This window comes from Callionymus lyra, chromosome 7 (genome assembly GCF_982586985.1).
Source record: "Callionymus lyra chromosome 7, fCalLyr1.hap1.1, whole genome shotgun sequence".
Lineage (NCBI taxonomy): Eukaryota > Metazoa > Chordata > Actinopteri > Syngnathiformes > Callionymidae > Callionymus > Callionymus lyra.
In genome coordinates this window covers 17,010,878-17,036,673 of record NC_141824.1, presented here as the reverse complement: position 1 = coordinate 17,036,673, position 25,796 = coordinate 17,010,878, and the positions used below count along the sequence as shown (strand labels likewise).

The following is a 25,796-nucleotide window of genomic DNA, read 5'->3' as shown; positions in this document are numbered from 1 at the left end:
GGAACTCGATAAAACCATCAGAAGGTGTTCAGTCATTAGGAGGCGCTAAAGAGAGAAACGAGTACATCGGATTTGTATCGTGGATGTCTAATCCTGTTTCCTGTTGGAAACAGGATTAGACGGAGAGGAGGTGAGACGGGAATGCAGCAGCGGCTTCTGAAGCGGCAAGATGAAAGAGGGGGGGATGCCTTATCCAGGGGTAGGGGGCGCCCCTGCACCAGCTCGGGGATTCTTCCAGAAATAGATAGTGGATTCATTCTGGGAGCTACGTAGAGTCAGGGAATACTAGACGGGCCTGGATGAGGAAGATACTGCAGTTTTCAGCACAGTTTCCGATTATTGTGGTTCCTTTGTGTTTACGTTACAGTTGTGTTGCAGTTTTATTTTGGTTGCGTAACTGTTACTTTTAGTTAAAATTGTTAGCAGTTACTTGCATTATGTGTACGTTTCAGTCGTACTAAAGTTGCCCAACATTTCAATTACTTTGTTGAAGTCATTGACAAACACACACTTCTAAGTAAGTAAAAACATATTTGTCGCAAGTAAATATCTCTTATTATCTCTACATACATGATACTGTGTATTCACGATGATAGTATTATTCTAAACTGAAGATTAGATGTTAAAATGTGTTCCAATAAAATAACGTTGGGTCTTCCTGACACTGGTTCACTCTCAAGATGGACAACATGGTGGTTCGACATTAAACTGCGCTAAAATATGAAATATCTGTCTTAACCCTTGCATTATTTCAGGGTCATGGTGACCAGAAGCCCCGAAAACAAATGTATTTGTGGTATCCCTTGTGTTATCTCAGGGTCAAGGTGACCCGAAGCCCCGTAAACAAATTAGTTTGTGGTTTCAGTCGTAGTAAAGTTGCCCAACATTTCAATCCATTTGTTTTGGTTGCATTCTCTTGCTTTGTGCGCGTGTTGCAGTACATGAATGTTGCGTTTGATCTAAAATATTCACAGAATTTTCAAAATTCGTAGGGTTGATATTTCTTTCATTAAATTGTGTACAGAGACAGAACAAATCTAGAACTGCTTAAAGAAAAGTATGATGAGCGTTTTTTATTTTATTTTAAGAGTAACTGGAAGCTTTTATTTTGTAACTATGCTCCACTTCCTCTCCCGCCGTACTGCGCTGAGCTGAATTTGTTTGTGAATCTATGACACAAATAGAAAGTCTTGTCCGACTGCAAAAAAATGTCCTAATAAATATGGAAAATCTTTTGTATCCGCCGAGGTACCGTAACACAAACGCAGGTGAGTGTGCGGTTGCTCAAGGGTACGAGGGAAGAAGTCTGACCAGGGGGCCTGACCTGGATGAGTCAGTGGTGACAGGTGTGTGCAGTTGTGTGTAGACACAGAAAGGAGGCCAAGGGGACGAGTAGCACACACTTGTTCTGGATCCAGCGGTGGACACAGGAAGTCGCTTCCTTTTTCCTGCTGGTCGGCTCCGAGATTGATTTTATTCCAGCAAAGAGAAAACACTGAAGTCTGTCGGTGAGTCCTCACGACTGTGTTGCCGGTGGATCACTTTAATTGGTAGTCGGATTTAAATCCAGCACCCCCCCCCCCCGCTGAGATCCACCGGTACTGCCGAAAAAAACTGCTCATGAAAGAGCCCGAAAAAGGGCTCCAAAGACTCCCTTCATGTGGGCCGCTCTCCCGCCAGGCGCTCCATTGAAAGCGGATGCATCAAGAGCCGACTCACCGCGGACCGTCGGACCGTGAACCCTTTCAATTAGTGACCCGGCACTGTTGCGGCTCCGAGCTCCACTCCCTCAGAACTCATTAACACACTTGCACCTGTTTAACTACATCCACGCTTGGAACTGACTAATCCAAGATGAAAGCTTTTCTTTTTTTTCTCTGTATGAACTCTTTTAATACTGAGAACCTGGACTAAACTTTCTTCGTGTTCGTTTACACAGCAGGAACTAGGAACTACATCCAGGAGGTCCTCGTGAATGTAAGCTCCGGAGGAAGCTTTGTATGGTTTTCTTACCTTTGTGTGTCGACACCAAAGATGAGTAAATCTCAGGGAATTTGGTTTTATAATCGTAGTTTTACATGTATTAAAACACATAAATACCCCGAGATGAGGTCAGCTACTGTGTTGAGAGTTTTCACCATCAAACTTGGATCGGAGAAGTGCATTTGATTCAGGTTTAACCCTTGTGTTATCTCTGGGTCAAGGTGACCCAGAGTCCCGAAAATAAGAATACAAATTACCAGTGTGTTGTCTCTGGGTCTCGATTGTAACGACCTCCACCGCTTCATATGTATTTAAGGAAGCCAGGGACCCAGACACAACACAAGGGATACCACACACACATTTTTTTCAGGCCTCCAGGTCACTCTAACCCTGAGATAACACAAGGGTTAAACTAAACGTTGTATTTTGAGTTAGGAATTCTTCATCAATCACTTTGAAGTCATTGACAAACACACACTTCTGCGAAAGTAAAAACATATTTGTTTCTTATAATCTTGTTACATACATGATACTGTGTATTCACGATGATAGTATTATTCTAACCTGAAGATTAGATGTTAAAATGTGTTCCAATAAAATAACCCTTAACCCTTGCATTATCTCAGGGTCAAGGTGACCCTTAGCCCTAAAAACAAATGTGTTTGTGGTAATCCTTGTGTTATCTCAGGGTCAAGGTGACCCGAAGCCCTGAAAACAAATGTGTTTGTGGTATCCCTTGTGTTGTCTCTGGGTCAAGGTGACCCGAAGGCCCCAAACAAATGTGTTTGTGGTATCCCTTGTGTTGTCTCTGGGTGAAGGTTACCTGAAGGCTCCAAACAAATGTGTTTGTGGTATCCCTTGCGTTATCTCAGGGTCAAGGTGACCCAAAGCCTTGAACAAATGTGTTTGTGGTATACTTTGTGTTGTATCTGGGTTACGGTGAAAGACCTCCCTGGTTTTCATAAAATACAACTGCAGTGGTGGAGGCTGTTGACAGGGGATACCACAAACACATCTGTCTATGTACCTATGGGTCACCTTGACCCTGAGATAAAATACAAGGGTTAACAAACTGTGGAAAAAACGGAAATTTTACTTTAACTCGTAAAGAAGAAATTTAAGGAGAGAGAAAATTCAACAAAAAGAGAAATAAAATAAACTTGGCAACGTTTTGTGTTTACATCCGTAAGTTACATCCGCCTTTTTGACTCCGATATAAGACCCTTTTTTGTGAGCAAACACCATTACGCAGCTTTTCGACACTGAAAACTTCAGCAGGAGGACCGCGAGTAAGACTCTGTCTGACCTCTAGGTCCGGCGATGGTTTACGAGGACATGGACAACAAAGCAGAGACAGGAGTGAGAGGTGCTAAGTGAAGGTGGTGAAAAAAAAACGTTGATGGTGAGGCGGGCGCGGCCACAAGAGAGGCGTCAGTCGTGAAGGTGGGAATGTCGGGCCGGTGACGGATGTTGGGGACGGGGGGCGCGATGGGAGGAGAGAGAAGGAAGGAAATGCCGTACCTTTCACTACCTTATCCAGATAGTGAGCTTGGGAGATAAAAGACAGGACATGTAAAGGAGGAACAAGTTCCACGACAAGGACAGCAGCGGCGTTAGTTTACAGGGCGAAAAAGAAAGAAGCGCAGTCGACGAGGCACTCATGCAGTTCGAGCAACACAACACCAGCCCACAGGATGAGGGGGGAAGACTTTGGGGGAGGCGGGAGTGGGGGAGGGAGGTCACAGAAACAGAAAGTGAGGGGAAGAACATTTCCAACTGGTCCCAGTTAAAGAGCAGTAGATCTAGGTGATTGTGTCGAGGCCCCTAGACGAGACCCGGCGACCCCACAGACGGACCTCTCGTCACGAAACGTTGATTTAGGATCTTTTGCTCCGTAATGGACGACACGGGGGGGAGAGCGAGCTTCAATATGGCCGTCGTAAGAGTCGCATCAATGATGTATGGACATGATATAAAACATTCAGTCCAGGGGCTTCCGGGCCGTACAGTAAGAGGGGGGGATGGGAGGGCGGGATATCGACACATAACCGCAACCTCATCGTGACCTTTCCAGATTTTGGGTGAGCGGAGGCTAATGGCTCTTTGACCTCATTTACAAGTCAAATTGAACTCATATCTCGATAACGAACAAGATGAAAATGAAAGTAAAGACGTAAAAAAGTAAGTAAGACGTGAGAAAAGAAGCATCGCTAGCAGGTAAAATCTAGCCAACCCGAGCACATGCTAATAGCCGCTAACATCGAAGCTAGCGGGATGCTACGCTAGCCATAACACTGGAGGAGAATCAGGACTTTTGCAAAAAAACGTGAAAAAACAAACAAAAATATAAAACTTTACTTTAAGAAAAGTTATTTATTGTCACTCTATTTTCTTGTTTTGTCTGCTCCGTCAGACACTAGTTTCTGCAGTAGATTTATCTGTTCTATGGTGAATCGTTTTCGCTTATCGATGTCTTCTTTTTTTTTATTTTCTACAGTCACTCATTTTTTCCACGATCGCTATCCATTCTTTTTTTTCCCTATTGTCGTTTGTTTGGGCGCGAGCCCGTAAAAAAAACACGTCGGGCCGGAGGAAGTTTTCCATCAAGCGGTGGGACTTGAGGGGAAAAAGGAAGTCGCTGGTGAGAGATGGTGTTGAGTCTGACTCGCACTCACTTGTTGAACAAAAAGAGGAAGAAAGAAAGGGATGAGGAAGAGGATGGAGTTAAAGAAAGGACACCTTAGCAACATTCCCACATTAAAATGCATGAAGGGCTCAGATCCTCCAGGAAAAAAAACCCGCTCATGCTTTACCGACTTGCACAAATTCAATTAAGCATGCTTCCCCTTCTCCGGACTCGTCACAGCCGTCATACATCAGCAGGCAGACGGACAGCTTTTGGGGGCCCCCCAACACACACACAACCCCCTCACCCAAAACCTTCATCCCACCTATAGTGCAATGCTCTCCGTTCCAGCCGGGGCTGCATTCACACTTCCCGTCCTTGCAGGTGCCGTGCTCGGTGCAGCGAGGGTGACACGCCCTCTGGTCGCAGCCGGGGCCCGTCCAGCCGTCCTCGCAGCGACAGGAGCCCGACACGCAAACGCCGTGGCCCCCACAGTCGGCTGCACAAATCTCTGTGGGAGACACAAGGGAGGGAGGGACAATGGAGTTAGTAGGACGAGGTGGGAGAGCGAAAAAAAAAAGGACGAGGAGACAAAACGCCGGTGGTTATTGTGCGAGGAAGCGGCGTCCACGCTCGGCTACCTTTTGCACCTCCTTTTGTGACATACGAGTCTGATAAGTTACAAAGAGTACGGGGACGACTTCTGACTCCCTTAGACCCCAAGAACCTCTTCACACGAAACATTCCTCAACTCGTACGACACCTCAACTTGGTGACGTCCCTGTTATGAGCGATTTTTTACATTTAAGTCAACAAGTTTTTAAACTTAATCATATGTATTAAGAGTCAAAAGTCTTTTTACAGTATTTCGTTGTCCATAATGTGTGAAACTTGTTTACTTATTAAAGGGCAACTCTCCTGACTCAAAGTCTTCCTCTTCAAGATGCAGTAAGTTTATCATCATGACCATGTTTTGAACTTATTGCTTCATAAAGTTCTCCCCCCTCTGAAATCTCAGCGAACGAGAGGTTACGAGAGCGGAGTCCATTAGGTAGGTAGGTAGGTAGAACTTTATTGATCCCTCATGAGGTCTCTTGTTTTTTTTTTTTCAAATTATCCACAGCAAATACAGCAATTTTTCATAAAAAATAATCAAAATAAAATAAGAACAAAGAGAAATAAAGAGAAAGAACAAGATGATATAATCTAAGTCTAAAGATAAAATAAAATAAGATAAATAAATAAATAAGACAAAATAATTATGACCTAATTATGGCTTCACTCTTCCTCTGGCCCGCTTTGTTTATAAAAAGAATCCCTTGGAGGTGGAGACTCCCAGGATTGATGACGTACGGTGAACATTGACCAATCACATCAAAGTGGGCGTGGCTACGGTAAACAAATGTTCATCTTGAGGCGTTGTAAGTAGGCGGAGCTTAAGCACATTTTGTAAATATATGTATGTAATGAAAAGAGAGTTTTGTACAAACATAAACATACGTAAACCAACATAAACATACTGATGATACAATAGAGGTTCAAGATATATTCAACAAACACTTAAATCAACACATTAGTTGATCTTTAAAGGCTCTTCTTGAAGAACTAAATAAAGAAGAAGGAAAAATATCACTGGATGCTTGTTGACCTTGAGGCTAAAAGCTCTTATGATGGCAAAAATTAGAAATACAAACACAAAATGTCTCAATAATGCAAAAGAGAAGCAGGTGGCTGAAACTTTTCTCTCTTTTACTCTATTTTCTTGTCCTATTTTTCTCTTTGTTCTCTATTTGACTATTGTAGGTTTTGTTTTCTCTGTTGTCTTTTCCGTGGTCAAATGTTTGTCTCTACCAATGTATTTTTTTAAGACGTGGTTTTCTACCATTTCTCTCCGGGGCCCTGAAGTGCTAAACACAAAAACCATTTCGCTGTGGACAAAATTGAAATGGAAAAAAAAAAAAAAAAAAAAAGAACACAGGTTTTCCGGGGGAAAGAAATGAGCTGTGGTAACAACTTCATCGAGCGAAGAGAAAACATTGTTGACTGACCAAGAAACTTTAGCAAATATAGAGTCTTACTTAACTGGAAAAATGAAAAAAATAAATCATCATAATGTTTTTTACGTGGGTTGCACTTCAGGGCCACCGTAGTTTCTTTTCTTCAGTGGAATAAAAATGTTTCTTTTTTGTCATAATGGAAGTGATTAGTAAAAACCCAGCGTGCACGGCTGGTGGACTCCGAGGTGTCCGAGGACGGATGAGAGACGCCACCAAGATTAGAAAAGACTCAGAGAACCCTCTTTATTAACCAGCCCCTCACAAAAGAGGCTTAGCGGGAACAATGCATGCGCATTCTTGGATTATTAGTCTTTCAGATTTTGGCCCCCGAGGGCCACAAACTGGAGGCAAAATCTTTTAATAAGTCAATTAGCTCCTTTACAGTGTCGATTTAGCCCCAAATTCAATTTGAGCGTGTTTAGCCCGCCAGCTGTGGGAACACAGAACCAGAACTCTTGTCACATGATGATGACTCACCGCCAATGAGGCTTGTTTGTTAAACTTTCAATCTGAGGTTTCATCGGATTACGTCGCTGTCACAGACGGACGCAGCTGAGGTCAGGGACAGTCGGACACAGATCTGAAATCCTGTTCACCAATAATCACCTTTTTTGTCATTATTAAATACAACCTATTAGTTTTTAATGTAAGCCAGATTTGAAAAATGGTTATTTTTTATTTCGATTTTAAAGTTTGTAACTGTAAGTAAGGAAGTAATATTGACAGGTATCTAAATATATATTTGCAATTAACAACTTAATGTGATCAGAAAGATTTCTAATGTTTTTAAATAAAAAAAATAAGCCAAAACAAATAACCTCATTTGTTTTTAGATTACAAATTAATTTAATTATATATATAATTTAAATAAAATTTAAATTATATAGATAAATGTAAAAAGCCTAATCTTCAAATATTGTACGTATACTCGAGTAACTTTTGGACAAATTACAGTCAATAATTATGAAGTCACTGCGTTTCTGAATCATCTCCGCTGTTTAAATGTGTGACATAACAACGGCTGTTTCAGAGCTAGCATGACAACAGTTGAGACATGACACATTTGTTCGTGTTAACTTTCCTAATCCATTAGCACAAATGTAGCCAATTTATTAGAACTAAATTGGCTAATTTGTTAGCATAAATGAAGCTAACTCATTAGCACACATTTAGCTAATCCATTCGCATAAATGTTGCTAATTCATTAGCACAAACTTGGCTAATTCGTTAGCACAAATGTAGTTAATTTATTAGAACTAACTTGGCTAATTCGCTGACACAAATGTAGGTAATTCATTAGCACAAATTTGACCAGTTTGTTAGCACAAATGTAGCTAATTCATTAGCACAAACTTGGCTTATTCATTAGCACAAATATAGCTAATTCATTAGCACAAACCTGGCTAATTTGTTAGCACAAATGTAGTTAATTAATTTGCACAAACTTGGCTAATTCGTTAGCACAAATGTAGCTAATTCATTAGCACAAACTTGGCTAATTCGCTGACACAAATGTAGGTAATTCATTAGCACAAACTTGACTATTTTGTTAGCACAAATGTAGCTAATTCATTAGCACAAACTTGGCTAATTCGTTAGCACAAATGTAGCTAATTCATTAGCACAAACTTGGCTATTTTGTTAGCACAAATATAGCTAATTCATTAGCTGAAACTTGGCTAATTCGCTGACACAAATGTAGGTAATTCATTAGCACAAATTTGACCAGTTTGTTAGCACAAATGTAGCTAATTCATTAGCACAAACTTGGCTTATTCATTAGCACAAATATAGCTAATTCATTAGCACAAACCTGGCTAATTCATTAGCACAAATATAGCTAATTCATTAGCACAAACTTAGCTAATTCATTAGGGCAAATGTAGGTAACTTATTATCACAAACTTGGCTAATTTGTTAGCACAAATGTAGCTTATTCATTAGCACAAACTTGGCTAATTCGCTGACACAAATGTAGGTAATCTTTAGCACAAACTTGGTAAATTCCTTCGCAAAAATGTAGCTAATTCATTAGCACAAACTATGAGATAAGATACGTACAATAATCACATCATGAATAAATAATAAAACAAATACTACAAACACATCTTATCATGTACAGCACAACTCACCGTGAACACTAACACTCTACAACACCCGGCCGTGTGCCTCAACAACCCACGATGAAGACAGTCGAGCGGCCGACACTCATTATCGTCCCCCCACGACGCCACTAACCATTCGCACAATGATGACGAGTAAACAGACTCTCCTCGGGGAGGCAGGACGCTCCAGAAGCTGCCACAAGCTAGAAAAACCGGAGGACGCTGGTGTGGCGACCAGTGCTGGCAGCTGCTCAGGTCGTCCAGTCCCACGTGAAGACGAGTCAGTCATGTTGGCGAGGAGGAAGAAGATTAAAGAATCTCGAAAGATTAATTTTAAAGGTTTTCAGTCTCCCTCCCGTCAAGGTTACGACGCGGCGAGCGGCGGCGACGAGCTTAAGCGCCCGCATTAGACGACAGGACGGTCCACAATGAGCTGGATAAAGACGGATAAAGAGTCGACTCATGATCATCGTTTACAGAGCTCAGAATAACTGCCCATTTCCCTGGCAATCCCGGGGATTACCTAATAGGTCACCGCGGCAGGAATATAAACACCGGGCTTCTTAACGACTCCCCGCGAGAATCGTAGTCCGACCAAAAACAAATCGATTTAAGTCAACCGACTATCTACCCTAAATCTATATTTTGAGTCATTTATACTTCCTGTCAATGGGAGTGACAGGAAGTAGAACCAGAGCCTATGACACACCTGGGCAAAGTAACTAACTTGGCTAATTTGTTAGCATAAATGAAGCCAAATCATTAGCACAAATTGAGCTAAACCATTCGCATAAATGTTGCTAATTCATTAGCACAAACTTGGCTAATTCGTTAGCACAAATGTAGTTAATTTATTAGCACTAACTTGGCTAATTCGTTAGCACCAATGTAGCTAACTCATTAGCACAAACTTGGCTAATTCGTTGGCAAAAATGTAGTTAATTTATTAGAACTAACTTGGCTAATTTATTAGAACTAACTTGGCTAATTTGTTAGCACAAATGTAGCTAATTCATTAGCACAAACTTGGCTAATTCGTTAGCACAAATGTAGCTAATTCATTAGCACAAACTTGACTAATTCGTTAGCACAAATGTAGTTAATTCATTAGCACAAACTTGGCTAATTCGTTAGCACAAATTAGGCTAATTCATTAGCACAAACTTGGATAATTCGATAGCACAAATGTAGCTAATTCATTAGCAAAAACTTGGCTGATTCGTAACCACAAATGTAACTTATTCATTAGCACAAACTTGGCTAATTTGTTAGCACAAATGTAGCCAATTCATTTGCAGAAATTTAGCTAAAGCATTCGCATAAATGTTGCTAATTCATTGCCACAAACTTGGCTAATTCGTCAGCACAAATTTAGCTTATTTATTAGAACTAACTTGGCTAATTTGTTAGCATAAATGTAACCAACTCATTGAAACAAAATTAGCTAATAACGGGAGTGACAGGAAGTAGAACCAGAGACTAAGACACACCTGGGCAAAGTGCGGCCCAAGGGCCACATATTTCCGACAGCTTACAATTTAATATTGCGTTTATTATTGTATTAACTTTAAATATATATAGATATTTGTTTCGTTTCTGATTGTTTTTGTTTTTACTTTTATGAAGATTTCTTGCCCATCGAAATTAATGACATCATATTATATCATATCATTTTTTCTGTCAAATTGTAGCTCTTGGCTCCTCTCCTTTGGATTGATGGCCCCTCACAACAGTCACAGTATATAATGTGGCCCCAGAGGACATTTAATTTAGCCCACCCCTGGCCTATGAGGATCCTTTCCTGAATGGACCGGACCCACACAAGTATTTGTTTGCAGGTAGAACTTAAGTCAGAAAAACATTTGGTCTTCATGTTTTGTAATTACCCATGAGTCCACTTTTCTGCTGACTACGACCACTTTTACCGCTCGATCAGATATTTCTTTAAGTAAAAGTAAATCAACCAAATTCAACAACAATGTTCCGTCCAGATTTGACACTCAATACGTTTTTGTTTTTTTTTACTACTTTTATGCTTCAGTGGTTCACAGGCTAGAAAAGGTTATGCTTTTAATTTGAAATAACTTTACATCTTGTAAAACAGTGATGACAATTTTAAGCGTAAAAAAGTCATCTAACTATTTTTTAAGAAAGGAAAAACTGTGATTGTTCCATATAACGGCATCACTCAAAAGTGTTGTGAATAATAATAATAATAATAATATAGTTACAATGTTATTGTTAATGTTTATCTACAATAACAGCTTGTTTTCCCTTTTACGTATTTAAATAAAGTTTGTTCTTGAATTGGGTCATTACAGATAGATGGTGGGTCCTTAAGCAAGACCAGTTAAAAACCACTATAATCTTGCATTTGAGGGTTTTTTCAATGCTATTGTTCCCCTTATCCATCTGTTTATTTTTTAAAAGCATAAGGTTTTATGCTTGTTTTTTTTAATTACTAAAATTCTAACTATATATTTACTGTATGTTGGAAAAAACCGAGTCAAAATAAGTGGCGCAAGTCAGTAACAAATCCCTAAAAATGACATCTCAAATCATACGCATCGTGAGTGACTCTCAGAGTGGAAAATAACTGTTCACCGATGCCGTGACACAAATCAGCGTCGCCGTGACTACAACTGTCAGCCTCCTCTGACCCTCTCGAATTCACCGTAATTTTTGGGCGACTGGTGAGCATCTTTCCTGGAATTAAATCTTCCGCCCGACCGGTGGAGAACATTGTTATGCCGCGGCCGTCGCCCGCCTCTGCCAGGACCGAGCGGCGAAGAAACAAACAGACTATTAACTTCATCAGATCAGCCGTCTGACAACATCGCCGCGTGTTTCCTCTCATTTCCGCCGCTTGCAAATAAATGCAGACGGAGGAAACGCATTCGCAGCGGAATCAATCAGGGTTTGATTGCTCGCCGCCGCGGACGCTCGCGAGATACGAGTCGTCTCTGGACGAGGAGAATATTTTCTGCGGGGATCAAAGTTAAAATGGCCGCCAGTAGAGTCACGGTGACTGACGGGCCGTCACTCCGCTGATGAAATGTCACGTCGACAAATGGTTCTTTCGTTTAAACAACCCGAGCTGCCAACACTTCCCCTGATCACCTGAAGGGTTTTAATTCAAGCGACAATGAAGGTCTGAATAACAAGAGAACACGTTGGAACCAAAGCTCTTTTGAACCAAAACTGTTCAGAACCAGACCTCATTAGAACCCAAACTCTTCAGAACTGAATCTCTCAAAAACCTTTCTCTGAACAAAATCTCTCTTCAGAACCAATGCTCTTAGAACCACAGCTCTTTAGAACCAAACCCTTTCCAACAAAACATCTTAGAACCAAACCTCTTTAGAACCAAACATCTCAGAGCCAAACATCTTAGAACCAAATCTCTTTAGAACTAAACATCTTAGAACCAAATCTCTTTAGAACCAAACATCTTAGAACCAAACATCTTTAAAACCAAACATCATAGAACCAAACCTCTTTAGAACCAATCCCTTTACAATCAAACATCTCAGAACCAAACCTCTTTAGAACCAAACATCTTAGAACCAAACCTCTTTAGAACCAAACATCTTAGAACCAAACATCTTAGAACCAATCCCTTTACAATCAAACATCTTAGAACCAAACCTCTTTAGAACCAAACATCTTAGAACCAAACATCTTTAAAACCAAACATCATAGAACCAAACCTCTTTAGAACCAAACATCTTAGAACCAATCCCTTTACAATCAAACATCTTAGAACCAAACCTCTTTAGAACCAAACATCTTAGAACCAAACATCATAGAACCAAACCTCTTTAATACCAATCATCTTAGAACCAAACCTATTTAGAACCAAACATCTTAGAACCAAACCTCTTTAATACCAATCATCTTAGAACCAAACCTCTTTAGAACCAAACATCTTAGAACCAAACCTCTTTACAACCAAACCTCTTTAGAACCAAACATCTTCGAACCAAATCTATTTAGAACCAAACACTTTAGAACCAAACCTCTTTAGAACCAAACCTCTTCAATACTAAAACTCTTAGAACCAAGCCTATAGCAACAAGACCCCTTTAGAACAAACTTATTTAGAACCAAAGCTCTTAAAATTAAAATCTTTGCACAAAATCTTCTTACAAAAAAACTCCCTTAGAACTTAACCACTTTAGAACCAAACTTCTTAAGAACCAAACCTTTCAGAAACAAAAAAATTGACAATCAAAACACTTGGATCCAAAACGATCAGAACCCAAACTATTTAGGACCAAACCTTTAAGACCCAAAACTATTAAGAACCCACACTGTATTTTACCCTCACCTCTCTGAAGAACCAGAGCAGGCAGTTACTGCAGTTGAACATTAGACCATATTTGTTCCTGAACGTCCATGTGAGGGACTAGGAGGACCTAGAATATATTTAAACCCGAAGCTGAGCTTGGGTCAGCAGTCGATGCTTAGCTAAAAAAAAAAGATGGGTCAGAACCAAAGCAAACCAAATCAAGCACTCACCTGTGGAGCAGTCGTGACCGGTCCAGCTGCTGTCGCAGCTGCAGGTTCCGGTGTCGGACATGAAGGCTCCGTGTCCGGAGCACTGGTCCATGCAGGAGGCCCGCGGGCTCTCGCACCCGGAACCGCCCCATCCCACGAAACAGTGGCACTCGCCCTGGACACAGACGCCTCGGCCCGCGCAGGTGGGGTCCAAACAGTCCACTGGAAGAAGAGCAAACCGGGTCAACCGAGTGTGTATTGTCGTGTAACTTGTGTGTATTTGTAACATGGTTTGAGGGAATAACTTTTATTTTGGCGGTCGAGGCTGATAAAGTATCAGAACATGTTAAACTGTCTCAACAATGACAGTTTCTTCCCCGCGTCGCCGCCGCCGCAGATGGTGAATGGACGGCGGGAACACGGTTCTGAACCGCGGGTCCTGTTGTGGCAGCCGCCCTTTAGCGTGACACAAATGGCTCCGGAGGCCGTTATAGAGACAAGACCCGACTCCAGCAGATGGTTTGTGCACCGGGGGGCGCCGGGATCAGAGGCCGACTGACACCCAACTCTCTCCTGGCGATTAATCATCGCGCCTGAAGGTCGCGCCGAAGAAAGGTAACGGAGCCAAAGGGCTCTGGTGCGCGTTCCCTTTTCCGCTCCCTGTGGCCCCACCCCTTACCAGAATAGAATGGGGGGCTCCGGGATGTCAGAAACCCCCATTTATCAAACCGTCGACTCCATTTGTCATCTTAGAACCAGAGCTGACGCGCACAAAGACTCCGTCAATCTCGTCTGCTGACGCTCACCGCGGGTTCGCTTGAGATATTCAATGTAAACGGTTGTTTTGGCGTCAATGTGGGGGTCGATTTACATTCCTGTCACAATGACGACGCCCCGTTTTCAAGACGGTTCTGAGGCCTAAAAAACCGAAGCGGTTCCGCCCGCAAACAAAGATCACGATGTTCACCTTCTTCGCAGTTGTCTCCCTTGTATCCCGGGTTGCAGATGCAGGTTCCCACGATGCAGGTCCCGTGGTTGCTGCACGTGACGTCCACGCACTGGTTGGTGGGCACGTCGCACTCCGAGCCCTTCCAGCCGCTGTGGCACATGCAGCGACCCTTCAGGTACTGACCGTTGCCGCTGCACAGCACCGGACAGGCAGCTGAGGAAAGACGAAAAAAAATGACATCCTACTTCTGAAACAGTTTGTCGAGGCAGCTTCAAACCGCAGAGAAATTTGATTTAAAAAAAAGTGCATCGATGTTTTCCTTCGCCCCTATTAAGTAAGTAAGTAAGTAAGTTATTTTTATTTGTATAGCGCTTTTCCAGACCAGGGTCACAAAGCGCTTAAACAATCAAAACAATATTCAATAAAGTATATACTTTAAAGGTCAAGATAAAACTGATAACACAACAGGAGTTCCAGAAAATCAAGGAAAAGCCTGAACAAATAAAAAGATCTTAAGATGTTTCTTAAAGGAGTCAGTAGATCATCAAACACAGAGGAAGATCGTTCCAAAGCTTAGGAGCAACAGCCTGGAAAAATTTCTCTCCTCTGGTCCTGAACCGTGTTCAGGAACCATAAGTAGATTCTGATCCACAGACCTCAGAGCCCGAGCTGGGGTGTAAGGCTGGATCAGATCAGTGATGTAAGGAGGAGCCTGACCATGAATAGTTCTGAAAATAAGAACCAGAAAAGTTGATCCTGAAAGAAACTGGCAGCTAGTGAAGAGTTTTAAGGATCGGAGAAATGTGAGTTCTTCTACTTGAGCGGGTCAGAATTCTCGCTGCAGAGTTTTGAACCAACTGCAGGCGAGACAGATCCTTCTTGTTAAGACATGAAAATAAACTGTATGCTTACACCACTTTAAATGATTCAACAATCCCACTTCTCACACCATTCGAATCAGAAATAACTGACTCACCTCGTCCACAGTCGGGGCCCTTGAATCCCAGGAAGCAGCGGCAGGTTCCGGCCACACAGTCTCCGTTGCCGAAGCAGTTGCTGGGACAGTTGTCGATGGACTCTGAAGAAAAGAAGGACACGTTTATCTCTGGTGAGAAACTGTAGTTTATTCATGACAGATCCATATAATAACTCGCTACCAAACAAAATATTCATTGTTATTTATTCCTTCTCACTCTCTTCCCACCACCACGAGGACGATGGAGGCATTTATCTCCAGAAGCAGCGGAAGACTTTAAACCAGCTTCCCCGGCTAAATGGCTCGTGAAATGGCGGCCAAAACTCTCCATTTGTCCGTCGCCTTCAGGCTCCAGAAACTCTCGGGCAGAAAGTTGCGGAACAAAGACTCTCTTGTGCTGCAGTGGGAGCTGGAAATGTGAGCCGAAGCATCTCCTCTCGCCGGAGAGCCGACATCAGTGAGGAGGCAGAGACGGAGAAGTTCCTCTGAGCTGAAGGCTTTCCTCGCCGTGTTGTTGAGGGGGGGGGGAGTGAGGGAGGGAAGGGAGGGTGGGGAGGGTGGGATTATCCTCCGGCCTGGTGGAGGCAAATCTTCATTTTGTGAAGGTTTGTGACAAATTCTGCAGTCAAACGGCGGAGGGAGGCGAGAGGAGCAGGAGTGACTGAGGTGATACCCAGACGCCACATTATCATTCTCACAGTTTAAACACTCGCAACAACCTCAACATCTTTTATTAGATTCAATTCAATTCAATTCAATTCTTCAACGCAGTAAGTCCATCATCTTGAAGACGTTTAGAAGTTATTACTCGATAAAGTTCTCCTTCGTCCGAAATCCCGGCGTACGAGAGGTTACGAGACTGGAGTCCATTATGATGTAATAATGGCTTCACTCCTCCTCCAGCCAGCTGTAATCACTCCTCCCCGCTTTGTTTATACAACGAGTACCTTGGAGGTGGAGACTTATGGGAGTGAGGACATGCGGTGACAAACTTCAATGTTTGACCAATCACGGCAGAGTGGACGTGGATATGGTAAACAAGATTTCATCTCCGGAAAAACAAAGTTGTGTTTTTCAGTGGGCGGGGCTTAATCACATTTACTAATGTAACTATTTGAATTAAGAGTTTTGTACAAACAGACACATACTTATGATACAATAGACGTCCAAGATCACTTTAAGACACACTTAAATCAACACATTAGTTCCCCTTAAAGTAATAACTTCAAAAATTCAACACATTAGTTGCCCTTTAATAATTACAAAAAGTAGATCGACAACGTTCAAATTTCACAACATTAATCCGAATTGGCTAAAACTGAACATGGCGCATGAAGTTCCATCCCTCTGAAACACCTTCACACTTTGTAACGCTTTGCCGCCCAGCCGACCGATCACAGCTGTCGGTCACTTTCGACCCCCCCCCCGAAATAGATGTGGAATTTTAGTACAGTATTGTAGCGAGTATCAATAAAGTTTATCTATGTATCTAAATATAGCCGTGTGTAGAAAGGCTTCATGGGAGTTCACTGTTTTGTTGGCGCCGTAAGTAAGGAGGGTGCTGTAATTAGCGTCTCGCACAAGTAGTGTAGAGGAGTATCTGCTGTTCAAATAAATCACAGGTTTGAAACAGTGTTAACAATGACAAGGATATTTTCCTTCCTTGACTGATATTAAAATATACAGTACATTTTGGAATATTATACTCGCACGAAACAGTGGGAAGTTAAACTGTGGTATTGCAACTCATTCATTCATTCATTCATTCTCTACCGCTTTATCCCAAGGTCAGGGTCACGGGGAGACTGGAGCCTATCCCAGTATCATAGGGCGAGAGGCAGGGGACACCCTGGACAGGACCCGAGTCTGTCACAGGGCACACAAAGGCAGTAAACCATTCACACACGCTCTCATACCTATGGACAATTTCCCAAAGTTTTCAATCAACCTCTGTATGTTTTTGGACTGTGGGAGGAAACCGGAGTGCCCGGAGTAAACCCAAGCAACATAGCAAATAGCATTATTAAAAGCTACAGTATATATAAAGAAAATATGATTTTGTCTGAAATAAAATACTTTTAATGATCTTAATATAAAATATAAATAGTAATTGATAATAATAAGCAGCAAGTTTTTTGCTTCACTCTGAAGAGCACCATATAAATACACCTGTGACATCACAACACAGACGTGTATCACGAGACATTTTTGCAATGTAAGGCTGAATGAATTATACGAATACAGGTTTTCTTATTCTCAAAAACGATGTTTGCTGATCCGTGGTCTCTGGACTTCCAGTGTTTCCGCTCCTGCGTCGGCTCCGGCCGACCATGAATATCTTGCGAGCCGCTCGCTCGCGTCAATGATGGATTCACGAGGGGCTTCATTGAAATTCATTGCCCCCCCCCCCCACCCTCACCTCATATCAGGGGAGCTAACTATTGTGCGAGCGTGTTCGGCAGGCAGGTCTCATCACGAACCCTCTGAAAGATGCCGCATGTGTACAGACGATTGAAGAAGAGAGAGATGCTCGGCGGCTCGGAGGAGTCTGGCACCGACAAATGGCTTCATGCTTCAGAGGGCTTTGATTTCGCAAACATTTCAGCGGGACTCGTTCGCTGTTGCCATGACGCCGGCGTAACGAGGAGAGGCCTGATTAAAGACTTCGGACGCTCCCCAGGAAATATGGAGATTCTTCCGCGTCTCCGGAGGACGCCCGGAGTCATTAGGACTCGCTCCGCATTAACCTGTGAGTCGCTCATCGTCAGAGTCCACGACCGGGTCTTTCGTCTTCAATCCGAGGGAGTCGTTGTTTGAAGAAAACAAGATATGTAATCGTACCGTGTTCTTTCTCATGTTTATTCTGTTGGAATTGTTTCCATCTCTTTTTTGTTTCCATGACGACCCACGTGGCATCAAGACCGGCTTCACGTGTTGATATGAAAATGTATGAGGGGTCAGGCGACACGAGGGGCCGTGAAAACGCAACGTTGATCGAGTCCGGCCCGTGTGCTGTGGGGGGGGGGGGGGGGTGGGATGGCGAGGAGGAGGCGGTTCTGCTGGCTTACGTTCCGCACCTCAGGTGGCTCCTGCTGAAGGTCAACCCATTCCTCCGTGGCTCGATACAACTCAGGTGATTGGAGATTCAATTTCTGCTGAAGGGCATTTAACCAGTGACCCATTTAAGAAGGCTGGCCCTCCTCTGCCTGCTGCCCGGCACCGCTGGAGAGCTTCCAACCCACGGACAGCGGCGCTGAAAACTCTCTCCCGAGCGAGGAGGGCAACGTGGTTTCGTTCGGTCAGCTTCGCCGAGGAAACGGACGACTTCCCAGAGCGCATGTGACAAGACGGTGCGGTTCTAATTTACCAGGAACGGCTTCACTTGCAGTGGAAGCAGAAAACAAATTGAAGAACAATTGAGAAGCTGCAATCCTGCACTGCGGCGGCTCGCTTCGGGATTCATGAGACCGGGGCGCCGACGGGGCCTCGTCGCCGACGCCGGCGCCCCGGTGAGCGTCGTCTCAACCCGGAGCTCGAAGCTCCGACTGCTTCTGGAGTCAGATTCAGGAGGTCGAATCTCATCAGTGGGCTAAGAAAACACAATCTTCAAACACAAGCAGGTTTTTTTCTTTTCCCGAAGTAAAGTTCTAGTCAAGCTGACTCACACAGTTTACAAAAAAAAAAGTACTTTATGGGGACAAAACCAAATTGTGGGACACAACAATTAGACGACCGTATTTCCCGCACTATTAGGCGCACCGGATTATAAGGCGCACGTTGTTTTTCAAGAAATGTAAAGGCTTTTAAGTGCGCCTGTCATATTTTGGTGCTTTCCTGTTTTATTTTGTAGTCGGTTTCCTGTTTTGGTTTGTGTCTTTGTTTTTGTCTTGACAGACGCTGGCAGGTGCGCGGCTGGGGGTGATTGAATGGCGGGTTCTTCCCACAGAAAAGGAGCGTCGCGGACCTGAAGAACTCGCCAGAGAATTGAGTTTCCAGACTAGGTTGGCATTCGTAGATTCTCTTTGCTCGTGTTCCCTATGAACTTTTTCCTGAAGACCCCTGACGTTGTCAGCGCCTTGTTTTGCTCACGTGAGTCTTTTTGCTCTTTTGTTTTAGTTCCGGATCTGAGATCCCGATCTCCAGCCGCGTCCTGCCTTCGTCCCGAGTTCCTGATTTGTTTTTTGTTTCGGTCCCTTCTGACCGCTTAGAATATTAAAAGACTTTTGCTTGAACATTTGCTCCGAGGATATTTGTCCACTTCCGCTTCTGGGTCTCCTGCCGAGTTCCACCCGTGACAGCGCCTTATAGTACGGAAAATATGGTATATACTAATAATAATTTGATTTATGTCTTATATACTTCCACGTCATCACTACCTATATACCTCCATTAGTAGAGGCCACTCTTAAATCTGAAAGAGGTTCGATCCCTGCAGTCAAACCTTGTTACAAGGTTATTATAGTGATATTATTGTGTTGCGGCCGCAGTAGTAGACCTCCGCTCTCCAGGCCACAGGATTTTGTGGCAACACATTTCTTTTTCTTTTTACCATGACAAGTTTAGGCTCCACATGTTTGAGTGACAATAGAGGTCTCCTCCTGGTTTTGGTTTTGACAAAAGTCGTAACTGCTTTGGTTCGTTTTGAAACCAAAATATGTTCAAACATCAGCTTTAAAATCTGCAGTAGTCCACTGTATCTTCTCTTCCTCAGTCATCGACAGGATGTCACAGGATTTTATTGATTCTCAAGCTACAGAGGGCATTGTGACTGCTGCCAACTAGCGGCCGAGAAGTTAAATTGCAACACAATAATGAACAAACAGTGTATAAAAGTGAATATTTGCTTGTTAAATGTAAATAAAAGTGTTTTTAATTGCAATTTGGCCGAGGGTGGTTCTCCAGGAGGTCATCCCGAAACTGGGATGAGAGTTCTTGGAACATTGATGGACAAATAGATGGAGAGCTTGTCTTTTGGCTCAGCTCTTTATGCACCAGACAGATGATACAAAGACCTCGTGATTGAGGGTAGACCCTGTTGCAGACCCGGAAAACATTGGAGAGATCCGTTCTGACCCTTGACCTTAGAGTGCTTTTGTGTTCGACCCAGAAGTAATGGAAGTTTTTTTTAGGGGGAGAGGGGTTGAGTTGGACCTCTTTGCTACAGTTGCTGCCCCTGCGATCTACAAATGTTTGGCCTGACGGTCAAGTTTTCCCCATCATGCTCCGGAGAAATGGTATGTTTCAAAGTAAACAGCAACACAATCCACTCAAAAAAGACTTTTCCCTTTGACATCAACAAGTTTTTCAGTGGCGTCCCACTCCTCTCCGCCGCCATCATCCACATCTGTTTATCGCACAAAACTCCTGCCTCTATTAGCGTCGTCTGCTGCAAACCCCAGGAGTGTGCGAGCTCACCTTGTCCAGGAGAAAATAAAAGTGTCACATTTTTGTGCGGCATCGCGTTAAATATCGACTCCCAGATGTTGTGTCCAGGGCGTCGGTAGGGGTATAGCACCTGGGACAGGTATCATCGATCTGCCTGGCGCGGCCCCGCCGTCACAGATGGACTCCGGCCCTCGGAAGCTTTTAATTAAAGAGTGTGCGAGACGATGCTTCGCAGCTGCCGGCGCCGTGAAACCCGACACCTCAACGGCGGCGTCGCACCTTGCTGCGAACGCCGCCGCGCTAATCAAAGACGCTCGAGGAGGAACAAAGAGACGCGAGCGGAACAGAGTAACCTCCACAAAAGAAGGACTTATGTCTCCGACGAGGCTCCACTCACGGGCAGTCGGGGGAAGAACGATGGCTTTCATTTCGCCAGCAAAGATGGAAAATTGGGACAAAGGAGTGATCAGAAACGGCGCTGGCAGGAGGGAAGGAGTCGCTTTCAATTGTATGCAAATGGATTCAGCCGGCTGGACCCCTGATTCGCATGGAAGACACTCGGGCTAATGAGGACATTAGGATTCAGCGACGCCTCACTCTGGGGCACGACGGAGAGTTGATGTCCTGATTCTGGATTTCTCATCTTCACCTTGATTAACCGCCACTTGTTGTGGCCATTATCCTCCGATTCATCCCGAAATCTGCAGCCGCAGCAACAGACGGATTACCAGCGCTGGCATCAGGTTTTTTGGAAGACTTGTGAATCAGTTACGCCCCTGAACCCCCCTTCATGACATCAAATGACCGCTCACCTATCGCCGTCGTGAGGAAGGACACCGTCTCCGTTTCCTTGCCGTCGTTGTAGATGGCGACGTGCCAGATGCCCGAGTCCAGGTACTGGATGAAGCCGGTGTCGTGGGTGGTGAACGGGACCAGGCTCCTCTGGAGCGCCGCCGGGCCCTCCAGGACGTGGACGTCCTGGTTCAAGAGCCGCCGTCCGTCCAGCAGCTCCACAAAGTCAAACTGCGGGAGGACAGACAACGGTGGATAATAATTCCTCACGCCCCGACATGAAAGCTTTATTTTTTAGCTAAAATGAAGTTGGTATTTACCAAATAATATCTACAAGGCTTCATATCTTCTCCATGAATACTAATGAGCGCCTCTTTCATTTTTTATCTACACAAGGACGAGTCGACTCGCCTGTCGCTCTGTAATCTGCAGCCGCCTCAAATTACCCACTTTCACCGCGGCGAGGATGAATCACCTCAAACAAAATAACCGACGCGGGAACATCCAACGAGGAATGGACTCGCGAAAGATGTAGTAAAGTAAGCTAGCTGAGCGGCTAACTTACAATCGAGTGGCGAACTTACCAAGATCACAGAATAGCTCTTTGAATGCTAATGCAAAAATGGCTATAAAACGTTAGCACGTATTTATTAGCGAGGTTTCTATGACGGGTTTTCAGCTCGATGAAAGCAATACTTCGGCAAGAAAGTACAACGACACTTTGAACATGATCGCTAACAAGAAGCCGTTAGCAACGCTAAGCTACAATCAAGTGGCGAACATACCAAGATCACAGAATAGCTCTTTGAATGCTAATGCAAAAATGGCTATAAAACGTTAGCACATATTTTTAGCGAGGTTTCTATGACGGGTTTTCAGCTCGATGAAAGCGATACTACGGCAAGAAAGTACAACGACACTTTGAACACGCTCGCTAACAAGAAGCCGGTAGCGACTGCGCGGAGGACGCTAAGCTACAATCAAGTGGCAAATTTACCAAGATCACAGAATAGCTCTTTGAATGCTAATGCAAAAATGTCTATAAAACGTTAGCACATGTTTATGAGCGAGGTTTCTATGAGGGGTTTTCAGCTCGATGAAAGCAATATTTCGGCAAGAAAGTACAACGACACTTTGAACACGATCGCTAACAAGAAGCCGTTAGCGACCGCGCGGAGGACGCGAGACATTTCTGTTGCGCTCGAGAGACAAACCGGATCTTTGACTGCGGAATAAATCACGTCGGACATTAATTCAAAGACAAAGAAAACAGGCGTGAAAAAATTGTTGAGTTCCATTTACAGACAAAGCTAAACTCGGCGGAGCAGCCAGTCAGACATGATTAATAACACGATAGCGCTCGCGCTGAGCTGCACATAGATGGGAAATTAGTGCAAAGAAAAATCTCTCTCTTAAGCCCGCAAAAGTCTGGAATCTTCCCGTGATTCATGGACGATATCGCACCTGAACCAAACTTGCTGTAAATCCTGTTTTTTTTGGGGGCGACGTGCAGAACAATGGAGAGGTTTATGAATTGGTTGGTATTCGCCGAGCACTCGCTCTACGGCGGAGAGATAGATCTTCGGCAACGGCGTCTGCATTTGTATCCCGGAGCCGAAGACGAGGTCGAGCCTCCATCACTGACTTTCCAGAGGTTCGATTAGATTTATACATAAATCATCAGGAAACACACTAAAGAAGCCTTTTTGTTATAACAAGATGAATATTCCCGACAAGAATATCGTTCTGCGGGCGGGGAGGGTCAGAGGTCACAGGATGAGGAACGATCTTGTAATTATGATTCTGAATCTCATTTTGAATAGAAGTCGTTCATTATTATACATATTAATGTCGTTATTATGAAATAAGATCTGATAATGACTTATGAATTATGGTAATATTTGGCAAATATTGATGGAGAAAGAACCGATTATCAGGAAACACACATCAAATAACTCATGCAAGAGTGAACTTTGGTTTTAAATATATGGAACAAATATTAACTCATTCATGTGAGTATTAGCAGCATTTTAGTGAGATTTAAAAAAGTATTTTTTAACATATTGTTCATTAATTTACAGACCTTTTGAGTGGAAACTAATAAGTCAGTCTTAACTCAACATTATTTACCAAATGTTAAGAGTTGATGAGGAAATAATTCATTTATTTTAGCGTCATATGTCTTGCTCTGGAGTCTCGCTAAACACTGATCTCGTGGTTAAATGCAGGACTTCCTGGTTTGGCATCTTCTCACACCTTGAGCGCCCCTCACCTGCGTGTGCGTCGGAGGTAGACCTCTCCTCCCGTAGATCCCCACTAAGGCATCTTTGCTGAGGGACACGTTGAACTTCAGGTACATGGGGTGATCGATGAAGACCTGAGACCTCCAGAAGATCCCGGCGGGGATCTGCTGCGCCACCTTGCGCCCCACATCGATCTCGCCCATGTCGATGTAGCTGTCGTCCGGGAACAGGCCGTCCAGTTTGCCTGCGGGACGAGACGTGGACATGACGTGACCCGAGAAGCTGCTGAGTCGCGAGATATTCAACCTGTCAACGTCGTGCACCAGATATTAAAATGAATTCTTATCAAACCAGAACTGACGCTGTGTTGAGGGTTTGAATAAGGAGTTGGAGGCTCCAATCATAACGAAGAACTGCAGGACAAATCAGCAACTAATGGCTCAGTTTGATGACATCACACTTTCAGAAGACACTGAGAAGCTTCTCCTTTGGTGTTTTAACGACGGTAAAAAATCTTAACAGAAGTCTGAGAGAGGAAGAAAACGTTTGTGCTTTTGTTTCTTATTGGCAAGAATCTGGCGATACCATCAAAATACAGGGGCAATAATACAATATATTGTGATACTGTAGGAACAAGAATATACAGTATTTGTCCTATTACTTGAGAACTTGTCTCTGGTGTTGCAAAATTAAAGAACACACAACTTTATTGAATATTGTTCTTATTGTTCAAGCGCTTTGTGACCCCGGTCTGGTAAAGCGCTATATAAATAAAAATTACTTACTTACTTATTACAACTTTTGACAAAGTCGTAACTACTTTTGTTTGCTTTGAAACCCAACATATTTTAAAACATCAGCTTTAAAATCTGCAGTAGTCCACTGTATCCTCTCGTCCTCAGTCATCGACAGGATGTCACAGGATTTATTGATTCTTAAGCTACATAGGGCATTGTGACTTCTGCCATCTAGAGGCCCAGAAGTAAAACAGCAACACAAAAATTAAAAAAAAAATGCTGAAGTGAATATTTGCATGTTAAATGTAAATAAAAGTGTTTTAATTGCAACATAAATCATGAAATAATCATAATGAAAAATAAAATATGATGTGAGAGCCACCCCCAAAAACTCAAATAAATAAATATATACAGTATATATTTTTAAAGCAATATCGATACATTTAATAAAATATTGCGATATATACAGTATATATATATCATATATATATATATATATCAATATATATATATATATATCATATATATATATATCACTTATTTCGCACACTACTCTCCGGTTCTACCCTTCGGTAGAACTGCAGTAGTCCACTGTATCCTCTCGTCCTCAGTCATCGACAGGATGTCACAGGATTTTATTGATTCTTAAGCTACAGATGGCAATGTGACTTCTGCCATCTAGCGGCCCAGAAGTTAAATTGCAACACAAAAATGAACGAATGCTGAAGTAAATATTTGCTTGTTAAATGTAAATAAAAGTGTTTTTAATTGCAAAAATAAATGCATAAATCATGAAATAAGTATAATGAAAAACAAAATATGATGTGAGAGCCACCCCCAAAATATTCAAATAAATAAAATCTTCTTTTTTTTATAAGCAATATCGATACATTTAATAAAATATTGCGATATATATATCACTTTTTTCGCACACCACTCTCCGGTTCTACCCTTCGGTTCCACTGTCGGACTTCAACATATCTTCACGAGAATTGTCCCTGAACACATCGTAAGAATGTCACGAAGAAGTCAAGATTATGTGGGAGGAAACCGGAGTCCTTAGGAACTTGTCCTGTCCAGGGTGTCCCCAGCCTTTCGCCCGAACGAACTCTGATAGGCTACGGCCCCCCGCGACCCTTCATAAGGGATTAAGCTGCACAGAAAATGAATGACTGGACGATACCGAGTCCAGCGCAGGGTTCCACATGACGTCACTATTAAAACCAACGTAACTTTACTTTTCCTCCCACTAAGAGAAACAAGCAACATCTGGACGTCTGAACCGACGCCGGAACACTCGACAGCGCTAACGGTAATTAAAGCTGTGATGCCGACTTAGGTACGGGAACATCAGCCGACTTAAAAAAGTGGCACATATGTTGCCGAAGGCTGGGTTCTATCACACTCGGAGGGAACGCCGACATCTGCTCGCTCGTGTCGATG

At 43.1% G+C, this 25,796-nt stretch overlaps 1 protein-coding gene across 4 annotated transcripts in view; it reads right to left on the bottom strand.

Annotated features, from left to right (window-relative positions):
- Positions 1–25,796, bottom strand: part of tenm4 (teneurin transmembrane protein 4) — a 180,782-nt gene that overhangs the window by 57,762 nt on the left and 97,224 nt on the right. For 3 of the 4 annotated variants that reach the window (XM_087795861.1, XM_087795862.1, XM_087795863.1), the window contains 6 exons: positions 23,646–23,860; positions 21,394–21,604; positions 15,197–15,298; positions 14,239–14,433; positions 13,293–13,493; positions 4,935–5,120 (listed from right to left, as the gene is read on the bottom strand). In XM_087795861.1, the coding sequence (XP_087651987.1) occupies positions 4,935–5,120; positions 13,293–13,493; positions 14,239–14,433; positions 15,197–15,298; positions 21,394–21,604; positions 23,646–23,860 (1,110 nt within the window). Of the gene's footprint in view, positions 1–3,504; positions 3,532–4,934; positions 5,121–13,292; positions 13,494–14,238; positions 14,434–15,196; positions 15,299–21,393; positions 21,605–23,645; positions 23,861–25,796 lie in introns of all 4 variants that reach the window. The other variant, XM_087795860.1, reaches the window with a different exon arrangement.